This window comes from Puma concolor, chromosome D2, assembly GCF_028749965.1.
Source record: "Puma concolor isolate L17-30 chromosome D2, mPumCon1.1.hap2, whole genome shotgun sequence".
In the NCBI taxonomy this organism is placed as follows: domain Eukaryota; kingdom Metazoa; phylum Chordata; class Mammalia; order Carnivora; family Felidae; genus Puma; species Puma concolor.
This window is the reverse complement of record NC_141677.1, coordinates 8973974-8997497: the sequence shown is the minus strand read 5'-3', so window position 1 is coordinate 8997497 and position 23524 is coordinate 8973974. Positions and strand designations below refer to the sequence as shown.

Genomic DNA, 23524 nt, shown 5'->3' with positions numbered 1-23524 from the left:
GATTCCCTTTTGATTTTGTAACCGGTGTTAACCGATACTTAAACTATAAGCAAGAACATTTCATAAAACTTCACATACACATAGTGCATATAAAAACTACTGACATGTGAATGTAAGTGAGTATTATGGTATCATCCATATTTCTGCTCTAGAATATACCACGGTCATGTAAGATATCTTTAGCTAAACCTCAGGGAAGGGCACGTGAGCATGTTACGTATTACTACTAATACATACTACTAATTACTTGTTTTCAGTTTATTGTTTCATTTTACATTTTTTTGTTGTACACTGCACAATATTCCTCTAAAAATTACAACTTCTTATGTTGCCTAAAGTAATAAGGCATCAAAACCAAAACACAACTTCCAATATTATATTACCTCTAAAGACAATCTTCAAGCTCTTTGTCTCAAATTGAAAGATTTCTCCTTAATAGAAATTAACATAACCTACTTTGTATTTTAGCTAAAAACAAATCTTATAAAATCAAAACATCTTCAAGGTTCTATGCCCGCATTTGCTAGGGACATTCAAAGGAATGTTCCTTAACAAGACTGTCCTTTATGTGTTGCAGTCTACTTCGGGGTAAAATAAGGCCAGTTTGTGGACGAAAGTTATTCAACATTCAGAACATCAACATTGCTTCCTCTACAACGTGAGTTCTCTGAAGCGGAGCGACTGATGAACCACACCTCAACATTCCTAAGACCCACTGCAATCCTAAGGTTTCTCTTGCGTGTGTGTTCTCTGATGTACAATGAGGTTTGACTTCTGAGAGAAGGGTTTTCCACATGTGTTACATTCATAGGGCTTCTCGCCTGTGTGTGACCTCTGATGGTTAACAAGGTTTGATTTACGGTAAAAAATTTTCCCACATTCATTACACTGACAAGATTTCTCCCCTGTGTGAACCCTATAATGCACTGTGAGAGAAGACCTATGAATGAAGGATTTCCCACATTGGTTACATTCGTAGGGTTTTTCCCCTGTGTGTTTTCTCTGATGTATAAGAAGTCCTGACTTCAAATAGAAAGATTTCCCACATTCATTACATTTATAGGGTTTTTCTTCTGTGTGAGTTCTCTGGTGCACACTTAGAGCTGATTTATCACAGAAAGCCCTTCGACATTCATTACATTCATAGGGTTGCTCTCCTATGTGCATTCTCTGGTGCTGAGTGAGCCTAGACTTCTGGACAAAAGATTTTCCACATTCATTACATTCGTAGGGTTTCTCCCCTGTGTGTTTTCTCTGATGTAAAGTAAGTCCTGACTTGACACAGAAAGACTTCCCACATTCATTACATTTATAGGGCTTTTCTTTTGTATGAGTTCTCTGGTGCACAATTAGAGCTGACTTATAACAGAAAGCCTTTCCACATTGGTTACACTCATAAGGTTTGTCACCTATGTGGATTCTCTGGTGATAAGTGAGCTGAGACTTCTGGCAGAAAGTTTTCCCACATTCATTACATCCGTAGGGTTTCTCCCCTGTGTGTATCCTAGTATGTTTACTTAGGGACGATTTATTATAGAAGATTTTTCCACATTCATGACACTCGAACGGTTTCTCCCCTGTATGTGTCCTGTGATGTTGAGACAGGGTAGATTTACGGCTGAAGGATTTCCCACATTCAGGACACACAAAGGGTTTCTCCCCTGTGTTTCTCTGATGCACCATGTGGTCAGACTTCAAACACGTTTTCCCACATTCGCAACATTCATAAGGTTTTAACTCTGTATGAATTTTCTGATGCCTGGTAAGTACTGACTTGTGGTAGAAACTTTTCCCGCATGCATTACATTTGTAGGGCTTATCCTTTACGTGGGTTTTCTGATGTTGTGTAAGATATGCCTTCCGACAGAAAGATTTCCTACAGTCAGGACATTCAAATGGTTTCTCCCCTGTATGAGTTCTCTGATGCAGGATAAGGTGTGAATTGATCCAAAAGGATTTCCCACATTCATAGCATTCATAGGGTTTCAGCCCTATGTGTGTTCTTTGGTGTTTGGTGAGGTCTGTCTTCTGGTAAAAAGTTTTCCCACATGCGCTACACTGATAGGGTTTCTCCCCTGTATGTATTCTCTGGTGTATTGTGAGGGCTGACTTGTGGCTGAAGGCTTTACCACATTCGTTGCACACATAGGGCTTCTCCCCTGTGTGTGATCTCTGATGTTTCGTGAGGTCTGACTTCTCCCAGAAAGTTTTTCCACATTCATCACACTGAAAGCGTTTCTCTCCCGTGTGTATCCTCTGATGTCGAGTCAGGTGGGACTTATGCCAAAACGCTTTCCCACATTCATTGCATTCAAAGTGTTTCTCTCCTTTATGAGTTTTCTGAAGTTGTGGAAGGCATAAATCCCCCCGGAAATGATCCCCACTCTCACTACACTCCGAGGGTTTCATACGTGCCCCATGAGGTTTCAAAAGGGTGGACTTCACACATAACGATTTCCCACAACCACGCAGTCCACAGTGATTCTCTTCGGAGGCATTCATGTGATGTAACAGGAAAGAGGAGTTAGGAAAGAAGGTGCTCCCATATTCAATACATTCACAGTGATTCTCTTCAGTGATCTCTTTCTTGTACGTACTCAATGTTGCCTTTTCGGGGAAGGTTTCTTGATACATGTAATATTCAAAATTTTGCTCTGCACTTTGAATCTTCTCACTATCAACAGAGTCCTCAACCTGACTGAAAGTTTCTCCATGTTTAAAAAATTCACTTTTCTCACTAGTAGGAGTTTTCTCGTGTTTAATACTGAGTAGCAATTTTCCATAGGCACTAAATTCACCAGTCTTTTTTCCCAAACGTCTTCTCTTATTGATACACAATTCAGAAATACAGCTGAAACTCACTCCATATGAGTCACACTGACAGAGGCTCTCTCTGGAAGGAAACGAATTTGTGTCCAGGTTAAATGGTTTTCCTATTACGTTACCTCGTTCCTTGGTCAGCGTTTTCTTACTGATGAATGCAACTTCCCTCACAGGTTTATGCTGGTTTTCTCGGCTCCTTCCTTTCTTGTGATCAGTTTCCCAGACTTCTAAAGATAAGAAAAATTAACCGTACACATAAATACTAACGCATTTCCTCTGGAATGCAACATATATACAAATGCCCTATGTTTTAGTGGATTTTGATTTCTTGTCTAGTCTCCAGGGAAGAAAATAACTATAAGTACTTATTTTTTCGATTTCTTCTGTTGGACATGAAAATACGAAAATAGAAACAAGAAACAAAAGGCCTGCCATTGTGGAAGAAAGGAGAGGAAACTACTACAAGCATACATCTGCATTCCGACGTCTGAGGAGTAACGGCAGCTACTAAATTCGGAACATCTCCATCTATCCTCCAAATGCCTAAGGATCAACATAAGGAGAGCAAATAAAATAACCAATCAACAACCCGTGACTTCAGCATAACTGGGAAATACAAAATACTACTGACTTCAAACCACCACTGAGGAAATAAACATTTAATACAGAAGAAACTGATAAAAGAGCTCACATCTATAGAAAGAGCTTGAGCCCGTGGCAACTACACGTAGAGGAAGACAGAGAACTTAGAGATAATTAAAGTCCTTTGTTTTAAATACTTATTTTTGAGAGAGAGACAGGGAAACAGAGTGTGAGCGAGGAAGGGACAGAGAGAGAGGGATACACAGAATCTGAAGCAGGCTCCAGGCTCCAAGCTTGTAGCACAGAGCACGACATGGGGCTCCAACTCACGAACCGTTAAGATCCTGACCTGAGCTGAAGTCAGACGCTCAACGGACTGAACCACCCAGGTGCCCCTAGAACGTATAGATAATTAAATGCAAATAAAATCACTCCCTCAAAGGAGAAGTCCCACCGTGAGAGGGAAAATATGGAGCAGACATCTTCGTTCTGACAGATGACAGCTCAGACCACCGAGAACTCCGACACAAGGGACTTGGGAGTATTAATGGGAACTACGGAGGCAAGGGCTGATCGGGTGAAGAATTCAATTGTAAAAAGGCCAGAGTGATCTTAGAATATGACTCAAATTGTAAGAACCTGGTTATGAGCTCAACTGTCCCCCTCCCAAACTCGTATGCTGAAGCCCTAATCCCCAGTGTCACTACATCCCGAGACACAGCCTTTAAGGAGGTTAATTAAGGTTTGAATTACATCATCAGGGTGTAGCACTTATCGGATAGGAATGACCTCCTGATCAGAAGCCGAAGAGGGGCGCCTGGGTGGCGCAGTCGGTTAAGCGTCCGACTTCAGCCAGGTCACGATCTCGCGGTCCACGAGTTCGAGCCCCGCGTCGGGCTCTGGGCTGATGGCTCAGAGCCTGGAGCCTGTTTCCGATTCTGTGTCTCCCTCTCTCTCTGCCCCTCCCCCGTTCATGCTCTGTCTCTCTCTGTCCCAAAAATAAATAAACGTTGAAAAAAAAAAAAAATTAAAAAAAAAAAAAAGAAGCCGAAGAGACACCAGCACTTGCCTGCTCTCCCTGTGTGCACAGAAGAAAAGCCATGTGAGGAGAGAGCCACAAGCTGTAGAGAGAGGGCTCACCGGAAGGCACCCTGAAGGCACCTTCATCCTGCCTTACAACCTCCAGATGAGTAAAAAATAAATTTCTGCTACATAGGCCACCCACTCTGTGGTGTTTTGTTAGAGCGGTTCAGGCCAACTCGTAGGAAGCATGAAGAGAAAAGAGACTTGAATGAAATTTTAATAAACAGCATGGAAAAAAGACATGACAATAGAGCAAAAAAAAAGAATGACAATAAAACCAAAGAAAGAAAATTGGATCACAGAGAAAGTTCTGGATAAAGCAGGTGATCTACAAAATAATAAAATACATGTTTTAAATTAAAATTATATGTGTGACTGTAGTCTCTAAAGAGAAAAAAAGAAAACAATGGAATAAATACAGTATTAAAAACCATTATCTAAGAAAATTGCCCAGAAATAAAAAGAGATCTTGCCCTCATATTTTAAGGACCACCATGAACTTTCCTTTTCCATCAGGAAAGCTGACCTGAAACAGTCCTTCCTAAGACATGCTTTAATGAAACTGTAAACCTTAAAAGTGAAGAAGTCTCCTCTGGACAGAAAGATCAAGTCTCAATAAGCAAACAAACATGTAGATTGGGCAAGAGACTGTCACCCATAAACAAAGTGAGGTCAGTGCAGCAACCTTTTCAACAAATAACCAAGTAGACGTCAAGGGTTGTATATCCAGCCACATGATCCTTTAAAAGTATCCAGGCTCTGGGAAGAGGTCAATCATATTAGATATTCAAGAAATCAGGTAATAATGTAATCACGGAACCTTCTAGAAGAGGACAAACTTCAAGCAACCAGTATTTGATAGGAAACACTGGCAGAAAAGCTGAGCAGTGTAGGACTAAGACCAAAAGAAAGTTGAGAATAAGAATACCAGAGTAATGTATAAATGCTATATATACCAGTGAAGCAGAAATAATGCACATAAAAAGTCTACTGGATACAGGAAAAAGGAGAAGAAATAACAGTAAGCTAAGTGAGAGCCATGGAATAGTCTAAAGAAGGTCACTAAACACTCTAAAGGTCACTAAAAGCTGAAAACCAAATGGAAGGTTAAATAAGGATATGAGCAACTAAAGCCAGTATAAAAGACATTACTGTAAAAGTAACCACCAGAACAAAAACATCTAAAGTTTCTAATGGACTCCTTCAAAATGAACAAAAGGAGTGACGAAACGGAATGATTTAGTGAATATGATACTCATGAAATGTAACAAAATGACAGATATGAGACCAGACAGGAATCCTGGTAGTAAGTGTGAATGGGCTTAACTCACCACTTAATAAAATGACTTCAAACGGAGTCACAAACAAATCCCAGATCTCTGCTGCAAAGGGGAAACACACTGACAGAAAATGACTCAAAAAGCTAAAAACAAAGGAATGGTCAATATTGTTCCAGGCAAAGGGAAACAATAAGGAAACAGATAAAATCTAGTTATCAGGAAGGACAAAAAACAAAGCACAAGGTTAACATCCACAACTTTGAATGTACAAGTAACAGTAAGGAGTATCAAAACACCAAACAACATTCATGAAACAAACACACTGATAAAAAGAGTATTAAGAAAGATCAGAGAGTACGATGTCGGAATGTAGAGATGCAACGACAACAATCAGGAAGACATGTATTATGACCCATATACAATTTTCGAATATTAAAACGTTAATACAAAATACACTTACGACTCTAGGGTACAAAAAACATTAAAAAAAAACCTGATACAGGTAACATGCTCAGGAAACAATGCACTAAAACTAGAACTTACTCGGGAAGAACAAACTTCTTCCATCAGGACCTCAAAACCAAACAACTGTCTAGTAAACTGCTCTTTGTTGAAAAAGGAAACACAAAGCTGAATTTCTAAACCAAAAAAACTACTGAAAATATTACTTATGAGTCTATGTGGGATACACGTACTGATCAGAGATTTCATAGCATTAAATGTCTTGCATCAGTGAAAAAGAATGAAAAAGAAGCAAATCCGTGACTCAAAAAAAAACTAGAAAAAGGCAACAATACTGTAAAAGAAAGAAGTTAAAGCAAAAAGAGGGAAATAATGAAGGTAAAAACAGAGAAATACAAAACTAAACTTAAAATAATACAGATAAGGGAGCTCAAGTGGTTAAGTTGTTTTGATACTTGATGATGTCACGGTTTGGTCTGAGTTCAAGCCCTCTGCGCTCTAGCCCCTTCCCTGCTCATGAGTGCGCATACACTCTTCTCTCTCTCTCTCTCTCTCAAAATAAATAAGTTAAAATAATAATAATACAGGGGCGCCTGGGTGGCGCCGTCGGTTAAGTGTCTGACATCAGTTCAAGTCACGATGTCACGGTTTGTGAGTTTGAGCCCCGCACCTGGCTCTGTGCTGACAGCTCAGCTTCAGATTCTGAGTCTCCCTCTCTCTCTCTGCCCCTCCCCAACTTGTGCTCTGTCTCTCCCTCTCAAAATTAAATAAATGTAAAAAAAAATTTTTTAAAGGAAATAAATAATATAGATAAAAGTTTTTCTTCATCTTTAAGCTCCAGTAGATTTACTAAAGGATGCCTTAGAGTGAGTCATTCCAGGTCAGTTTTCCCAGGTCCCTCATGATCCCTTCTGTTAATAAAACAGAAACAGAAAAACAGTTGTACAAGTGTTAACTCAAAAAGCTGGTAATTTGGGGGGCAACTGGGTGGCGCAGTAGATTAAGCGTCTGACTTCAACTCAGGTCATGATGTCAGGGCTCGGTTCAAGCACTGGGTCGGGCTCTGCGCTGACAGCTCAGAGCCTGGAGCCTGCCTCAGATTCTGTGTCTCCCTCTCATTCTGCACCTCCCTGCTCACGCGTGAGCTCTATCTCAAAAAGAAACAAACAAAAAGAGAAATTAATTTAAAAAAAAAAACCTGGTTCTTTGGGGGCTCCTGGCAAACTCAGCTGGTGGCGTGTGCACCTCTGGAACACAAGAGACATTACACCAGAAGGAACAAGGCAAAGAGACAAAGAAGAGGCATCCCAGGCTATTGCATTTGTTCCGATCCACCAGAACCATTCACACAAATACACTTATAGTAGATGAAGATATTCTAATGATTTCCTCCAACTGTGTTTTCCAGGAGATGATCTCAAAAATGGTGGCATGAAGGGCAGTACAAAAGAGTCGCCTCACACACTACTCTCTGAAAGGACTCACATAACTGGACCAAACTATAGAATGTGTGACTCAGGACAACGGTGGAAACATTGAGCGAAGAGCCAACAATGAGTAGAGGCTAAGGGCAGAATGTGACACCATTAGAAGCAGAGAGGTTAACACAGAGATCAGTGAAAGAGACTGTTAATCAGGGTTCTCCAGAGAAACAGAGCCAGGTACTATATGTACGTGTGAGAGCGACACAGACAAAGGAAGAGGTTTATTAAAGGACCCGGCTTTTGCACTTACGGAGGCCAAGAAGTCCCACAGTCTGCTGTCTGAAAGCTGGAGAACCAGGAAAGCCAACTGTATTTCTGTATTTCAAAAGGCCTGAGAACTAGGGGAGGTGATGGTGTAACTCCCAGCAAAGATGAAAGGCCTGCCAACTAGAGGGTTGGTGGTGTAAGTCCCAGAGCCTGAAGGCCCCAGAACCAGGAGCACTGATTCTGTCCAGAGAGGATGGACGTCCCGGCGCAAAAAGAGAAAGAGAATTTGTCCTTCTTTGCCTTTTGTTCCATTCCATCCTCAACGAATTAGAGGATATCTGGCCATAATGGTGAGGGTGGATCTCTTTACTCAGTCTACTGAGTCAAATGCTGCTTCCAGAAACACCCCTCAAGACACACTTTTACCAGTCTGGCCATCCCTGAGGCCACTCGGGTTGACACCCAGAATTAATCATCATAGACACACTCAAAGAGCACCCTCTCAACACGACTGCCATTCTACGAACCATGTGCACTGCCCAAGGCAGAGCCCTCTGACAAGAGACATCAGCCAACAGTACACTGCAAGAGGAAAAGACTTCAGCCAAATAATACAGTCAAGTCACTTAACAAATACATAAGCAAGCAAAAATAACAAGAAGCCCTATCAGACTCGGTACAAAATATCTAAAATATGCTTTCGTCCAAAATTACAGGTTCACAAGACAAACGGGAAAATTTCACATACGTGGGAGAAACAATAGGCAACAAACTGTCCTTGAGAGGGTCTGGATACTGGATTTAGCCGACCTCCAACCAGCTATTATAAACATGTTCAACAGGGAACCACACTGGGGCGCCTGGGTGGCTTAGTCGGTTGAGTGTCCGACTTCGGCTCAGGTCATGATCTCATGGCTTGTGAGTTCGAGCCCCGCATGGGGCTCTGTGCTGACTTAGAGCCAGGAACCTGCTTTGCATTCTGTCTCTCCCTCTCTGCTCCTCCCCTGCTCATGTTCTGTCTCTCTCTTTCTCTCTCTCTCAAAAATAAACTAAAAACAAAGGGAACCACATTTACGGAATAAAGGAAGGTAGTGTCGATACCCTGTAACACAGAAAATATAAAAAAAAGGAAAAGAATTAAGTGAAAATTCTAAATTTGACAATTTACAACAACTACACTGTAAATTCCTTAGATGGGCTCAACAGTTTACTGAATGTTATAGAGGAAAGAATTAGTAAACGTATAATACAATCTAAACACTAGAAAGAAATAAGAATGAAGAAAACTGATCAAAGCCTCAAATATATGAAAGATACCATTATCTGCACCAACATACTCATAATGGGAATATCAAAAGAAGAGAAGAAACGGTAGGGGGCAGAAAAATTATTCAACAAAGTTATGGTGAAATCTTGCAAATTTAGAGAAAAAGAATATTCAAACACAAAATGATAGACGAACACCACGTGGGATAAACAGATCCACGTCAAGAAGCATCACAGTAAAAATATTAAAAAGCAAAGAGGAAAAAAAATTTCTTAAGTCTCAAGAGAACTACAACTCATCACATACAAGGGAACTCCAGTAAGATGACCACCTGACTTCTCATCAGAAACACAGAATCCAGGAGGTAGGATGACACAGTGTGTTGGGGAATAAAACAAACAAAAACAAAACAAAACAAAAAACCCCAAAACAGTCAACCAAAATAACAGCACTGCTTTCAAAACTGAAGGCGATATAAATTAACCCATAAATTCCCAGTCATTACTTCAAATCCACAAAGATTGTAGATAAAAGTAACTATTTTAAAAGACAGGATAAAGAAGTATTTCTTCTAACCATTTGGCCAAGGCCATGCAACAATCTTTATGTATATAACTATACTGTTGGGTCTGTAACCGTAGAAATAAATGTATTTGACAATAAGGCAAATGAGGCAGAAAAACAAAGGTAAACTGGGGTGAGAAAATGACCATGGATGGTAACCGGAATCCACAGTAGCAAATGAAGCAGAAATGGTGAATAAGAAAGTTAATATAATGAACTCCACAAAGAGATATTTGCTATCCTTTCTTCTCTCAGTTTCTTTTTAAGACATCCAATTATATAAAGTAGGAATTCAAAAATGTATTGCTGGAATTTAAACATATACAGATCTGCTATGTACAAAAGGAACCTCACAAAAATAGAGTAGAAGAAGTCGAATTACATATGAATGACCTTTCTATAATTCACTGTAGATGAGGGAGTATAAACCTGAAGTATGGTGATAGGGTGAATTTCTTAGGTAAATTTTAATAACAACCATCATGAAAATAATTGAGTGAAATGGTCACCGTAGAATTAAAATATTATGCTAAACCATATTCACTTAATGAAAATGAAGGCAGTAATATAAAAGAACTACAGGGTCATAAGGCTGGGTAGGGCAGATAAATGTCAAAACGTAATATGGCAGGAGTAAATCCAGCCGTACCAATAACAGAAAACTGGGAATGGATTTAGAAATCCAATCAAAAAGCATAGGGGCACCTGGGTGGCTTGGTGGTTGGGCGTCCGACTCTGGCTCTGGTCATCATCTCACGGTTTGTGAGTTCGAGCCCCGCGTCGGGCTCTGTGCTGATAGCTCAGAGCCTGGAGCCTGCTTCGGATTCTGTGTGTGTGTGTGTGTGTGTGTGTGTGTGTGTGTGTGTGTGTGTGTGTGTCTGTCTGTCTGTCTCTGTCTCTCTTCCCCATCCCACTTTTGCTCTGTCTCTATCAAAAATAAATAAATGTAAAAAACCATTTTTTTTTAAAAAGCAGTAATTGTCAGCTTGTAGAAAATATGTAAATTCAAACACATGGTATCTACAAGACACACTGTATTCAAAGGCACAAATAGGTAGAAAATTTTAAAAGCAGAGAAAGATCAATCAAGTATATAGCATCAGCAAGCAGGTTGGACAGGCTATACTAATATCAGACAAAATCCACTTTAACACAAAATACATAATTAGAGATGAAGTGGGACATTACATAATGAAAACAGTCCATCAATAAAGGAGACAAAAATCCAAGCAATTATACGCTACTAACGATGAGTCTCAAGAAATACTGAGAGAATTCGAAGCAAAAATACACACATCAACAATTACAGATTTTAATATCCTCCATTAAGTAATGGATAAAACAAGGGATAGAATACAAATAAGAGAAAAAAGAAAGATAAAAAAACACTATGAAGTAACCAGACTAACAAATATATATAAGACAATCCACTCAAAAAGAGCAGATTGCACATTCTTCAAAAGTACACACAAAAGGTTCCCAAAAATACATTTTAAAAGGTTCTCACACCAAAATGGAAGGAAATTATAAATCAATCATATAAAGGAATTTTGAAAACTCACAATTGGAAATTAAATAACATATTTCTGAATAAAATAGAGGGAAACAATATTCAGGAAACTGAAAACACTTTTGAGTAAAAAAGAAGACAAAATATACCAAATCTTATGAGACAAACAGAAAACAGTACTTAGAAGACTATTTATCCTACAATATCATATTAAACGAGAACGATCCAATCAATAACCTGCCTTGTACACCTGAGAACAACGGGGGAGAAAAGCAATACAAATTGAAAGCAAGCAAGGATAGGAAATGAGAGAAAAGTAAAAATTAATAAACCAGCAAAGAAAGGCAATAGATGACTCTTTTAAAATATCAATAAGCCTGACTAAACTGTATTTAGGCTGACATGGAAATAAGAGACATAAGAGTCAAACTACTGAAGTTATGGGGCGCCTGGGTGGGTGGCTTAATCAGTTGAGCATTCAACTCTTGATTTCGGCTCAGATCATGATCTCATGATTCACGTGACTGAGCCCTGCATTGGGCTCTGTGCTGGCAGCGTGGAGCCTGCTCGGGATTCTCTGTCCACCTTTCGCTGTGCCCCTCACCTGCTCACTCTCATGTACACTGTCTCAAAAACAAACAAATAAATGTTTCTAAAAAAAATAAATTACTGAAGTTGTGGAATAAAGATGGTACACACGCTAGGGATAGAATATACTCACATTACAAACCTGGAATGTTTTCTACGCTACAAAAACAAAATATAAGTGAATGTTTTGAACCAATTTGATAACTTGGCTGAAATACAAAAATTCCTAGAATCGGAAAAAATATAACAACTCAAGAAGAAATAAGCTATCTGAAAAAAAGTGTAAGAAGTAAACACACTGCAGTCATTTTAAAACTGCCCATAAAGGAAGCCCAGGTCCAGATGGTTTCACTGGTGAATTTTTAAACTCGTTTAAGTAATAATTAATATTGATTATTCAAACACTCCTGCAAACAATAGAAAAGAACACCTCCCCCCTAATTATATGAGCCTTATATTACATCGGCACTAAACTCAGACATGATGAGAGAAGACAACTACAGTTCAATGTCTAAAACAACTAAGAGCAACATCTTTGGAATACAGACCCACAGATACTCTGCACAATACTAGCAAATGTTATCGAATAACACATTACGAGGATTACACACAAAGACCCCGTGAGATTTATCCTACTAACGCAAGGCTGGTTTATCATCCGACAATGGCAAGTGAGCACCAATAATGCACTCTCCCTCTGATTCACTCGAGCTGGAGGGTATCTTCTCTCCGCGTTCTCCCTCTGCCTCACTCCAGCTCGCCAGTGTCTTCTGGAAAGCAGTGTGTATACTCCTCCACCATACTTGGGCGCCTACTGCCTAGTGCACACTTTTAGATTCCCCAGCTCTGGTGGCCAGCATCACTTCTGCTTCCGGTCTCACAGGACTGTACATATTTGCATACTTTAAGAGATACCATCTGAAGATCTCCCTTCCAATCACGCTGAATCTAGATGCTGAGTGAGATCCTCCCCTTGGGACAGTGACAGGTCTTGGAACACCCTCAACTACTGAAAGCCACTACAAATAAAAGAGGCTGGTTAGACAACCATGAAAATTTGACAGGCAACCAAGAGCTAAGTCAGGGTCGAATGATAAGCTTCATCACCTACACCAGGCCATTCTTCCAATACTAGGAGAGGTGGCTGTTTTACCTAATGAACACAAACCAACACAGAGAATCAAGAAAAATACACAAAGAAATGTGTGTTCAAAACGAAAGAACAAGAAAAAAACCTAAGAATAAGTTCTTAATGGAATGGAGACAAGTGATTTACCTAATAAGGAGTTCAAAATAATAGTCATATAGATGCTCATCGAACTCAGGAGAAAACGGATGAACACGGTGAGAACCTCAACAAGAAGAAAGTACCAGAAAGTACCAAACAGAAAATACAGTAAGACAACTGACAAATACTAGAGGAATTCAATAGCAGAACAATGAGGCAGAATGAATCAGTAATCTGCAGTCAGACAATGGAACTCACCCAGTGAGAGCAGGGGGAAAAGTGAACACAGCTTAAGAGACATATGAGACAATATACATCAGACCAACATTTGCATTATAGAAATCACAAAAGGGGATGAAAAAGAAAGGGGCAGAAAATTCACTGAGAGAAATAAGAGCCGAAAACTTCCCCAAATTGGGCGGAAAAAAAGAAATCCATATCCAGGAAGCTCAGAAATTTCCAAGTAAGATGAATTCAAAAAACCCACACTGAAACACATTATGAGATGGAGTGCCAAAAATTAAAGACACGGAGAGAATGTTAAAAGTAGCAAAAAATCCACAACTGCTTCCAGAAAAGGGAACTCTCATAAGATTATCAGATCCTTCAGCAGAAACTTTTCCAGTCAGAAGGCAGTGGCATGGTATATTCAAAGAATGGGAAAAGAAAAATATTTACTGGACAACAATACACAGCAAAGTTCTCATTTAGAATCAAAGGACAAATAAGTTTCCCAAACAAAAGCCAGAATTCACCAACACCAGAAAAGCCTCACAAGAAATGTTAAAGGGATTTCTTTAAGTTGAAACAAAAGAATACAAATTAGTAACACGAAAACATATTAAAGTATAAATCTCACTGGTAAAAACAAACTATAGTGAAATTCAGAACATCCTAATGTAGTGAAGATAGTGGGTTAATCACTTACAAAAGCAGTATGAAACATAAAAGACCAAAGTACAAAAAATAACCGTAATTACTTATAATCATTAGTTAAGACATACAGAAGATTAAAAGATACAAGAATTGACATCAAAACCATAAAATAGGGAGGGGAAAATACAAACACAGAGCACTAGAATACGTTCAATCCTCAGTTGTTGTCATTTTAAAATTGACATTGTCCTGAAATACCCCATTAGACCAGATGGACTTTGCAGAGATATACAAACATTTCATCCACAAAGAAAACTTCTCAAGTACACATGAACAATTTTCAAGGACTGACCATATATTAAGACAAAAAAACAAATCCTAGCAAATTTAAGAAGACCCAAACCCAACCAAGCTTCTTTCCTGCATGAAGCTAGAAATCAATTACCAGTAAGAAAACTGGAAAATCCACAGATATGTGGAGACTAAACAACTCTCTCCTGAACAACCAATGAGTCAACAGAGAAACCAAGGGATACCCTGAGGCAAATAAAAATGGAAATACAACATATCAAAACTTAAAGGATACAGGAAAGGCAGTACTCAGATGGAAATTCATAGTGATAAACACTTACAATAAGAATCCAGAAACTTCTCAAACAAACAAACAAAAAACCTAACCTTACATCTCAAGGAACTAGAAAAAAACAAGGACATGAAACCCAAGTTAGCAGAAGGAAGGAAAATAATCATGATCAGGGCAGAAATAAATGAAATATGATCTGAAAGGATCAATAAAATTAAGAGCTGGTTCCTTGAAAAGACAAACAAAATAAACTGAATTTTTACTAGACTAACCAAGACAAAGAGGACTCAAATAAATTAAATCAGAAAAGATAAAATATTATAACTCGTACCACAGAAACACAAAGGATTTTAAGAGACTACTATGAACAATTATGTCATAACAAATTTGACACTCTAGATGAGATGCATGAATCTCTAGAAAAATGGTCTACCAAGAGTGAATCATGATGAAATAAAACATGAAATCTGAACAGACCAATTAATACTAAGGAAACTGAATCAGGAAAAAAAGCCTCCCTAAAAATAAAGCCCCCTCCCCACACCCACCAAATAAAGCCCAGGACCAAACACCTTCACTGATGAATTCCACAAATCACCTAAAATAAAATACCATTCTCATACTCCACCAAAAAATAGAAGAGGAGGGACATTTCCTAACTCATTTTACAAGGCCAGCATTACCATCATACCAAAACCGGACAATGATGCTACAAGAACAGAACATGACAGAATATCCCTGATGAACACAGATGCTAGAAAATATTAGCAAACTTAACGCAACAATACATTAAAAGGAAGATATACCGTAACCAAGTGTGATTTATTACAGGCACGCATGGATGGTCAAACATCCACAAATCCATCAACATGACACACACTACCAAAATAAAGGAAAAAAATCATAAGGTTATCCTTCAACAAAGTGGGATTAAAGGGAACGCACCTCAACAGAATAATGGCCATATATAAAAAAACAAAAGCTAACAGCATACTCAATGGGGAAAAACTAGAAGCTTTTTCTCTAACATAAAGAACAAGACAAGGATGCCCATTCTTCCTACTTTTATTCAACACAGTAATGGAATTAAGTCCTAGCTGCAGAAATCAGAGAACAAAAATAAATAAATAAATGGTATCCAGGTTGCTAAAGAAGTGAAACTACCACTATGTGAAGTCATATAATATATACAAAACCGTAAAGACGCCACCAAAAAAATGTTGGCATGGATGTATGAATTAGGTTAAGATTGCAGAATAAAAAGAAAAAACAAGATATAAAAATCTGCTGCATTTCTATACACTAATAACAAAATAATAATGATAATAAATAATTAAGAAAATATTTACCTTTCCAATTGCACCAAAAATTATAAAATACCTAGGAATAAACTTAACCAAGAAGGAAAAAGATCTGTAATCTAAAAACTAGAAAACACCAATAAAAGAAATGGAAGACAATACAAACAGCTGGAAAGATATACTATACTCTTAGATTGGAAGATTAGCATTAAAATGTCCTTACTGGGCTACCTGGGTGGCTCAGTCCGTTAAGCAACTGACTTCAATTCAGGTCATGATCCTATGGTTCATGAGTTCGAGCCCTGCAGTGGGCTCTTTGCTGACAGCTCAGATCCTGGAGCCTGCTTCGGATTCTGTGTCTCCCTGTCTCTCTGCCTCTCCCCCACTCATGCTCTCTCTCCGTCTCTCAGAAACGAACATTTAAAAAAAAGGTTTTTTTAAATGTCCTTACTATTCAAAGCAATCTACATACTCAATGCAATCCCTATGAAAATACCAATAGCAATTTTCACACTAGAAGAAATAATACTAAAATTTGTAGGTAGAACCACAAGAGGTTGTTTTTTTTTTTTTTTTAATGTTTGTTTATTTTGAGAGAAAGAAGACACATACATGTGAGCAGGAAAGGGGCAGATAGAGAATCCCAAGCAGGCTCTGCACTGTCAGCGCAGATGCCAACACAGGCCTCGGTCTCATGAACCATGAGATCATGACGTGAGCTGAAATCAATACTTGGACACTAAACAACAGAGCCAGCCAGGAGCCCACACAAAAAATCCTGAATAGCCAAAGCAGTCTTGAGAAGAAACAAGAAAGCAGAAGGTAGCATGCTTGCTGATTTCAAACTATACCACAAAGCTACTGTAATCAAAACCATATGCTATTGGCATAAATCCAGACACACAGATCCATGCAACAGAACACGGAGTCCAGCAATAAACCCACATCTAAGTCAACTACTCTACGACAAAGGAGGCAAGAATATACAATAGGGAAAGGACAGTCACCACTTCAATAAATGGTGTTAGGAAATACGGACAGCCACATGCAAAAGAGTGAAATTAAACCGCTATCTTGCACCATACACAAACTCTAACTCAAAATGGATTGAAGACTGGAACACAAAACCTGAAACTATGAAAGTCCTCGAAGAAAACAGGCAGTAGGCTACACATCAATCTCGGCAGTAAGTTTTTGTATTTGACCCTAAATACAAAGGCAACACGTGGAACTGCATCAAACTAAAAAGCAAAGGAGACCATCAATCAAATCAAAGACAATCCACTGAATGGGAGAAACTATTTGCAACCATTTATCTGATAAGGGGTTAATGTCCAAAACACAACTGACATTACTCAATAAGAAAAATCAAATTTGACTTAAAATGGACAGAGGATATGAATAGACATTTTTCCAAAGAAGACATACAGACGGCCAACAGGTACTTGAAAAGGAACACTACATCATCAGGGAAGTACAAACCAAAACCACAATGAGGTATCACTTCATGCTATTAGAATGACTATCATCAAAAAGAAAAGACATAACCACTGTTTACAAGGATGTGAAGAAAAGGAAACCCTTGGGTACGGTTCGTGGGAAGGTAAATTGTGAAGCCACCATAGAACACAACATGGTAGTTAGTTCCTCAAAACATTAAAAATACAACTATCATATGATCCAGCAATTCCACTTCTGGGTACTTATCTGAAAAAAATGAAAACACTAACCTGAAAAGACATACACACATTTCTTCACTGTGCTACTATACAAATAAATGAAGAATGTATAAATAGTCATACATTAAGTTATATACGTTATGTATACTAAAGTACATACATTTTACATATGTATATATTTTGTATACATATCTTATAAACATGATATACATGTAGAATACTATTCAGCGATAATAAATAATGAAATCTTGCCATTTGGGGACACCATGGATAGATCCTGACGGCATTATGTAAAGTCACAGAAGTCAGACAAAGGAAGAATAATACCGAATGATCTCACTTAAATGGAATTTGAAAAATAAAAACACAAATACAGTGATTTTATAGATCCAGGAAACATACTGGTGGTTGTCAGAGGTGTGGGTTTGGGGGTATGTGAAATGGGTGTGTGTGTGTGTGTGTGTGTGTGTGTGTGCGCGCGTGTGTATCAAAATGATTTATCATCAAAATGACACCTCCACACATACACACCCTCTTCAACAACTGATGCTGAGGCAATTGGATAGCTACATGCAAAACAATTAAACTCGTTCCTCATACCATACACAAAAATGGGTAACAGACCTAAATGTAACAACTATTTACTTAAGGAAAATATAAGAATGAATGTTTTTGTCCTTGGGATAGACACAACCCTTTTAGATACAATACCAAAACCAACAGTGACAAAAGATAGAACAGATAACCTGTATTTCATGAAACAAAAAACTCTTTTGCTGCAGAGCGCACAGCCAAGATAGTAAAATGACAACGCCAAAACGGGAGAAAATATTTGTAAACAATATACCTAATTAGGGACTGATATACAGAATATGTAAAGAACGCTTACAACTCACCAATAAAAAGACAACTACAACTAAAATATTAATAAGGCAAATGCCTGTTGAATATTAAGCTTGTATCCGGCAACCTTCCTATAAATGACTTCTATGTTGTAGGAGTGTGCCGCATTAGGATTCTTAGACAATCGAATCTCTGCAAAAAGAAGAGTTTTATTTCTTCCCTTGTCACCTTTCATACCCCTGTTTTGTTGCATTACCTAGGATTTCTACTAAGATGTCTAAATAAGAGTGGTGAAACCGGATGGCCCTGACTTGCTCCTGATCTTAGAGAGAAAGCACCCAGTTTCTCTTTATTATATGTGATGTTAACAGATTTTTTGGTAGATGTTTTTCATTAACTTGAGGAAATTCTCTATTCCTAGTTTGCTCAATTTTAATCATACATGGATTCTGTTAAATGCTTCTTCTGCATCAAAGGATCCTATCAAAGGATCATACAGTTTTTCTTTCTGCAGCTTACTGATGGGATGGATTATGTTAATTGATTTTTGAATGTTGAATGAGCTTGCAGGTTTGGAATAAATCCTAATTCGTCATGGTATATAATTCTTTTCCTACACTGTTGGATTTTATTTGGAGTTCTGCATCTATATTCCTAAGAATTATTTGTAGTTTTTCTTCCAAGAGTGACCATCTGCTTTTGGGATTAAGGAAACAATTCTTTGGCCTTAAAGAAAGAGTGGAAAAGTTCCCTCTAACTACAAATCATCCCTAGGAATTTACAAAAAGGCCACTCGAGGTAATAAATAAATTCAGAAAAGCTGTAAGCCACAATATAACCACCCCCAAATCAGGTGAGGCTTCTATGCAACTGCAATCAACAATCTGAAAGGAAATTAATAAAGCAATTTTATGTATAACAGCATCTTTGTCAGCCTATGGTAGATTACGCTGATTGGTTCTGGAATGTTGAACCACTTTTGCATACTCGGAATATATCCCACTCGGTCACAGTGTAGGATTCTTTTTATATATGGCTAGTTTCTATTTGCTAATACTTTGTTAAGGAATTGTGCTAGTAAATTTATGGGACATATCGATCTATAGATTGTTTCCTGGGCTATCGTTATATGGTTTTGGTATCGGGATAAGAAAAAACTCCATTAGAACTGTTTCCTTCTAGGGAAAAAAAAAAAAAAAAAAAAGGAGGTTAGAGTGGGAGAGAGCCAAAGCAGAAGAGACTCTTAAAAACTGAGAACAAACTGTGGGTTGATGGGGAGTGGGAGGGAGGGGAGGGTGGGTGATGGGTAGTGAAGAGGGCATCTTTTGGGATGAGCACTGAGTGTTATATGGAAGGCAATTTGACAATAAACTTCATATATTGAAAAAAAAAGAACTTTTTCCTTCTATTTTTCTAGAAGAGATTGTGTAAAATCAGTGTTAATTCCTCCTTAAATGGTTACATGTTTGATAGATGGTAAAAACATCTGTAGATTTTTTTAATCTATTTTTTTATATTAAATTTCTTTAATTCAAATTATCTACGTCACCTTTATGACAATCTATGGACCATTCAAATTGTCCATGTCATCTTGAGTTTGGTAGTTTAGGATTTCTAAAGAATTGATCCATCTCTTCTTGACTGTCAAATTAAAAGCATAACATTTAAAGTATCATCCTGTTAATGAATGCAGAAGTCATAGCCCCACTCATTGGTGGTTTGGGGTGTGGGTGCGTGTGTGTGAAGACTGCTAGGTTTATCAATTTTATTTTTTTTCTAAGCACTGGCTTTGTATCATTAGGTTTCTCTGTTTTCCTATTATAAACTTCATTGATTTCTGCTTTTTTCATTTTCTTTCTCCTACTTGCTGTGGATTTACTTTGTTCTTTTCCACTTTCTTCAGGTAGAAAGTTCATTATGGATTCGAGACCTTTCATCTTATCCAATGTTAGCATTTATTACTTCCATAACAGCACTTTAAGCTGCTTCACACACAAATTGGTATACTTTTTCATTTAGTTCTAAGTATTTTTAAAATTTCCTTTGAGACTTCTTTGATTCATGCTTTACTTACATGGGTCTTGTTTAATTCGTAAGGTTTGTTGACTCCCTGTTACTGATTCAGTTTTTCTTTTTTGTTTTTTGTTTTGTGGGTTTTTTTTTTTTTTGGAAGGGGGGTAATGTTTTTATTTATTTTTGAGAGAGAGACAAAACACAAGTCGGGGAGGGGCAGAGAGAGAGGGAAACACAGAATCTGAAGCAAGATCTAGGCTCTGAGCTGTAAGCACAGAGCCCAGCATGGGGCTTGAACTCACAATCCGTGAGATCATGACCTGAGCCGAAGTCAGAACCCAACCAAATCAGCCACACAGGTGCCCCCACAGTTTGATTTCTTTATGTACGGACAACACAGCAGGATTTCAGTTCTGCAAAATTTCCTAAGCTTTCTTCATGGCCCAGTATATGTTTTACCTTACTGAATGCTCCACAAGCACTGGAGGAGAACACATATCCTGCTCTTTTAGGTAGTATTCCTAACCAACTGAGCCACTCAGGTACCCCAGTCTTTTAGGTAGTATTTTACATTTTTGTTCAATCCTGTTCAGGGATGTGCTCTGCAGCTCTTCCACATCTGCTATTAATTCATATCTGTTGTCTACAAGTTCTACCAATTACTAAGAGTAAGGTGCTGAATTCCCCAAATATAATTGAAGATTTGTTTATTTATCCGTTCAGTTCAGTCAGTTTTGATTTGTGTCCTAGGAGGTTCTGTTGTTTGGTGCGGTCACATTTTGGATCACTGCCTCTTTTTCTCTAATAATTTTCTTTGATGTCGAGACTACTTTATCTGATATTAATGGAGTCAATCATGCTTTTGTTTTCATTAATATTTGCATAGTACATCTTTTTCATAAAATTTTATTGTTTATTTTTGAGAGAGAGAGAAACAGAGCATGAGCAGGGTAGGGGAAGAGAGAGAGGGAGACACAGTATCTGAAGCAGGTTCCAGGCTCTCAACTGTCACCACAGAGCCTGACGTGGGGATCAATCTCACGAACCGTGAGATCATGACCTGAGCCAACTCAGATGCTTAACCAAGCCACCCAGGCGCCCCCATCTTTTTCTATTCCCGATCAACCTCACTATGTTCTCTCTGAAGTGAATTTTTTGTAGATAACATATTTCTGCATCATGTTTTCTGTTTCATGCAGTCTACCAATTTATACGCCTATTGGTGTATTTAGTTCATTTACATTGATGGTGAACACTGCTAATGTCAAGGTTTCAGTCTGCCATTTTATTTTTCGGTTGTTTTCTCAGTTTCTCATTCATCTCTTCCTAACTAATTTTCTTACTGGTTACCTGAACATTATTTTAAATATTCCATTTTCATTAATTTAGAGTACGTCGTTTTTTTCTGTTTACGCTTTTTCTGAATGTACCACTTCATATAACTTTTTAGTGGTTGTTCTAGGTATTTGAGTCCATTTCTAGGTACAAAGCACATATATAATTTATCACAGTCTTCTCGGATCAACATCTTATCACTTCAAGAGAAATGTAACACTTTAATTCCATTTAAAGCCCTTTATTCTATCTTTTAAATGTAATTATATCATTTTCTCCACACATAGAGCATCAAATCATAAGATATTTCTAAATTTTGCCTGAATCAAATATGATTATAGAAACTCATGAGAAGGAAACTCCATTACATTTACCCTTATTTTTGCCACTTCCATTTTCTTTCTTTTCTAAAGTCCCACCTTTCTAGTGTTATTTCCTTTCGATTCAGAGAACTTCCTCTAGCCATTTGTAAAAGCTTTGTTTGCTTACAACACTTTCTCTTAGTTTTCCTTTTTATGGTATCTTCAGCTCTCCTTTCATGAATCTATGTTCATAAGATACCGCTTTTGTCTGAAAGTTCTTTTCTTTCAGTACTCAAATAAGGGCATTATTTCCCTCTAGCTTCCATGCTTTTGGCTGAAACATCCACTATCATTTCCAAAGAAAAGGAGATGTTTCTCTCCGGCTACTTTGAAACATTCTCTTGTTTTTAGAAACGTTATCATGACATGCCATTGGCGTGGATCCCTTTGCATTTATCTTACTTACAGTTCATGCAGATTCTTCAATGAGTACTTTTAGCTCTACTGCCCAACTTGGGAAGTTTTCAACCATTATTCTTTAAAATCCTTCAAGTCCCACCCCTCTTCCCTTTCTGTTACTCTTCTTCCTGACACAGAGATTCCACCCTCCTCTCGTTACCTCCACGCCTTCCAATCTGGACTGACCATAATCACCCTTAAGGAAAACGACAAGCGTCCTCTAGCGACATCTGTAGTGCTTATGCTCTTCCCGATATCTTCTCCAGAGGCGAGAAAGATCTTATAAACATAAATCACACATTGCTTATTAACCAAAATATACTAATAAGGATAATATTAAAATCTTTAATAAGATTTATAATATTTACCTTGTGGACCACAACTGCCTGATGTCATTTCCTGTCCCACACTCATCAATCACTCACTCCCCTCTGGCCACTGTGACTTTTTTTTTTTTTCCGCTATTTCCCAAAAAACACCAAACACATTCCTGCTCATCGGCTTAGTGGGTGCTATTCCCCTTGCTGAGAAGAGGCAGAAACCACCCAACTCACACAAACATTTCACTCAAATCCTGCTCTAATGGTGGCTGATCTCCTACTTTAGGTCTCCCCTGACTACTCTTCTTAAAGCAGCACAATTTAACTCTGCTCGAATTTCCAAGGTCATTTTATACCACTACACAGCGTTAATACGCAGAAGTATCTCTTTCTAGTGCTACTTTTTAAATGCATGAGACATATAAGTGTATAAATTCAAGGTGCACGTTAGTTGCAGACAATTATAAACTGTATTATGACTGCTACCGTGCCAATGATCAGCACCTTTATTATGTTACACAATTCCCATGCCTTATTAGTGACTGGAACGATTCAGTTCTGGTGTCTTGGCAAGTGTGATTATCGCAATACGATACTGTCTGCATTCTTGATATGGTATCCGCCATCTCTACGGCTTACTTATCTCTTCCGATCTTGTCCTTTCCCTCCTTTCCCACACCCCATCCCCTGGGAACCCCCACATCACCCTCCGTTATCATGAGTTTGCCTTTTCCA

The 23524-nt window shown here is 38.2% G+C and overlaps 1 protein-coding gene across 1 annotated transcript in view; it reads right to left on the bottom strand.

Moving 5' to 3' along the window:
• Positions 1-243: 243 nt before the first annotated feature.
• LOC112851513 (uncharacterized) overlaps positions 244-23524 on the bottom strand; it is a 47698-nt gene continuing 24417 nt past the window's right edge. The window contains exon 5 of the mRNA XM_086679553.1: positions 244-3050. Within this exon, the coding sequence (XP_086535679.1) occupies positions 724-3050 (2327 nt within the window). The 3' untranslated portion in view covers positions 244-723. The remainder of the gene's footprint in view (positions 3051-23524) is intronic.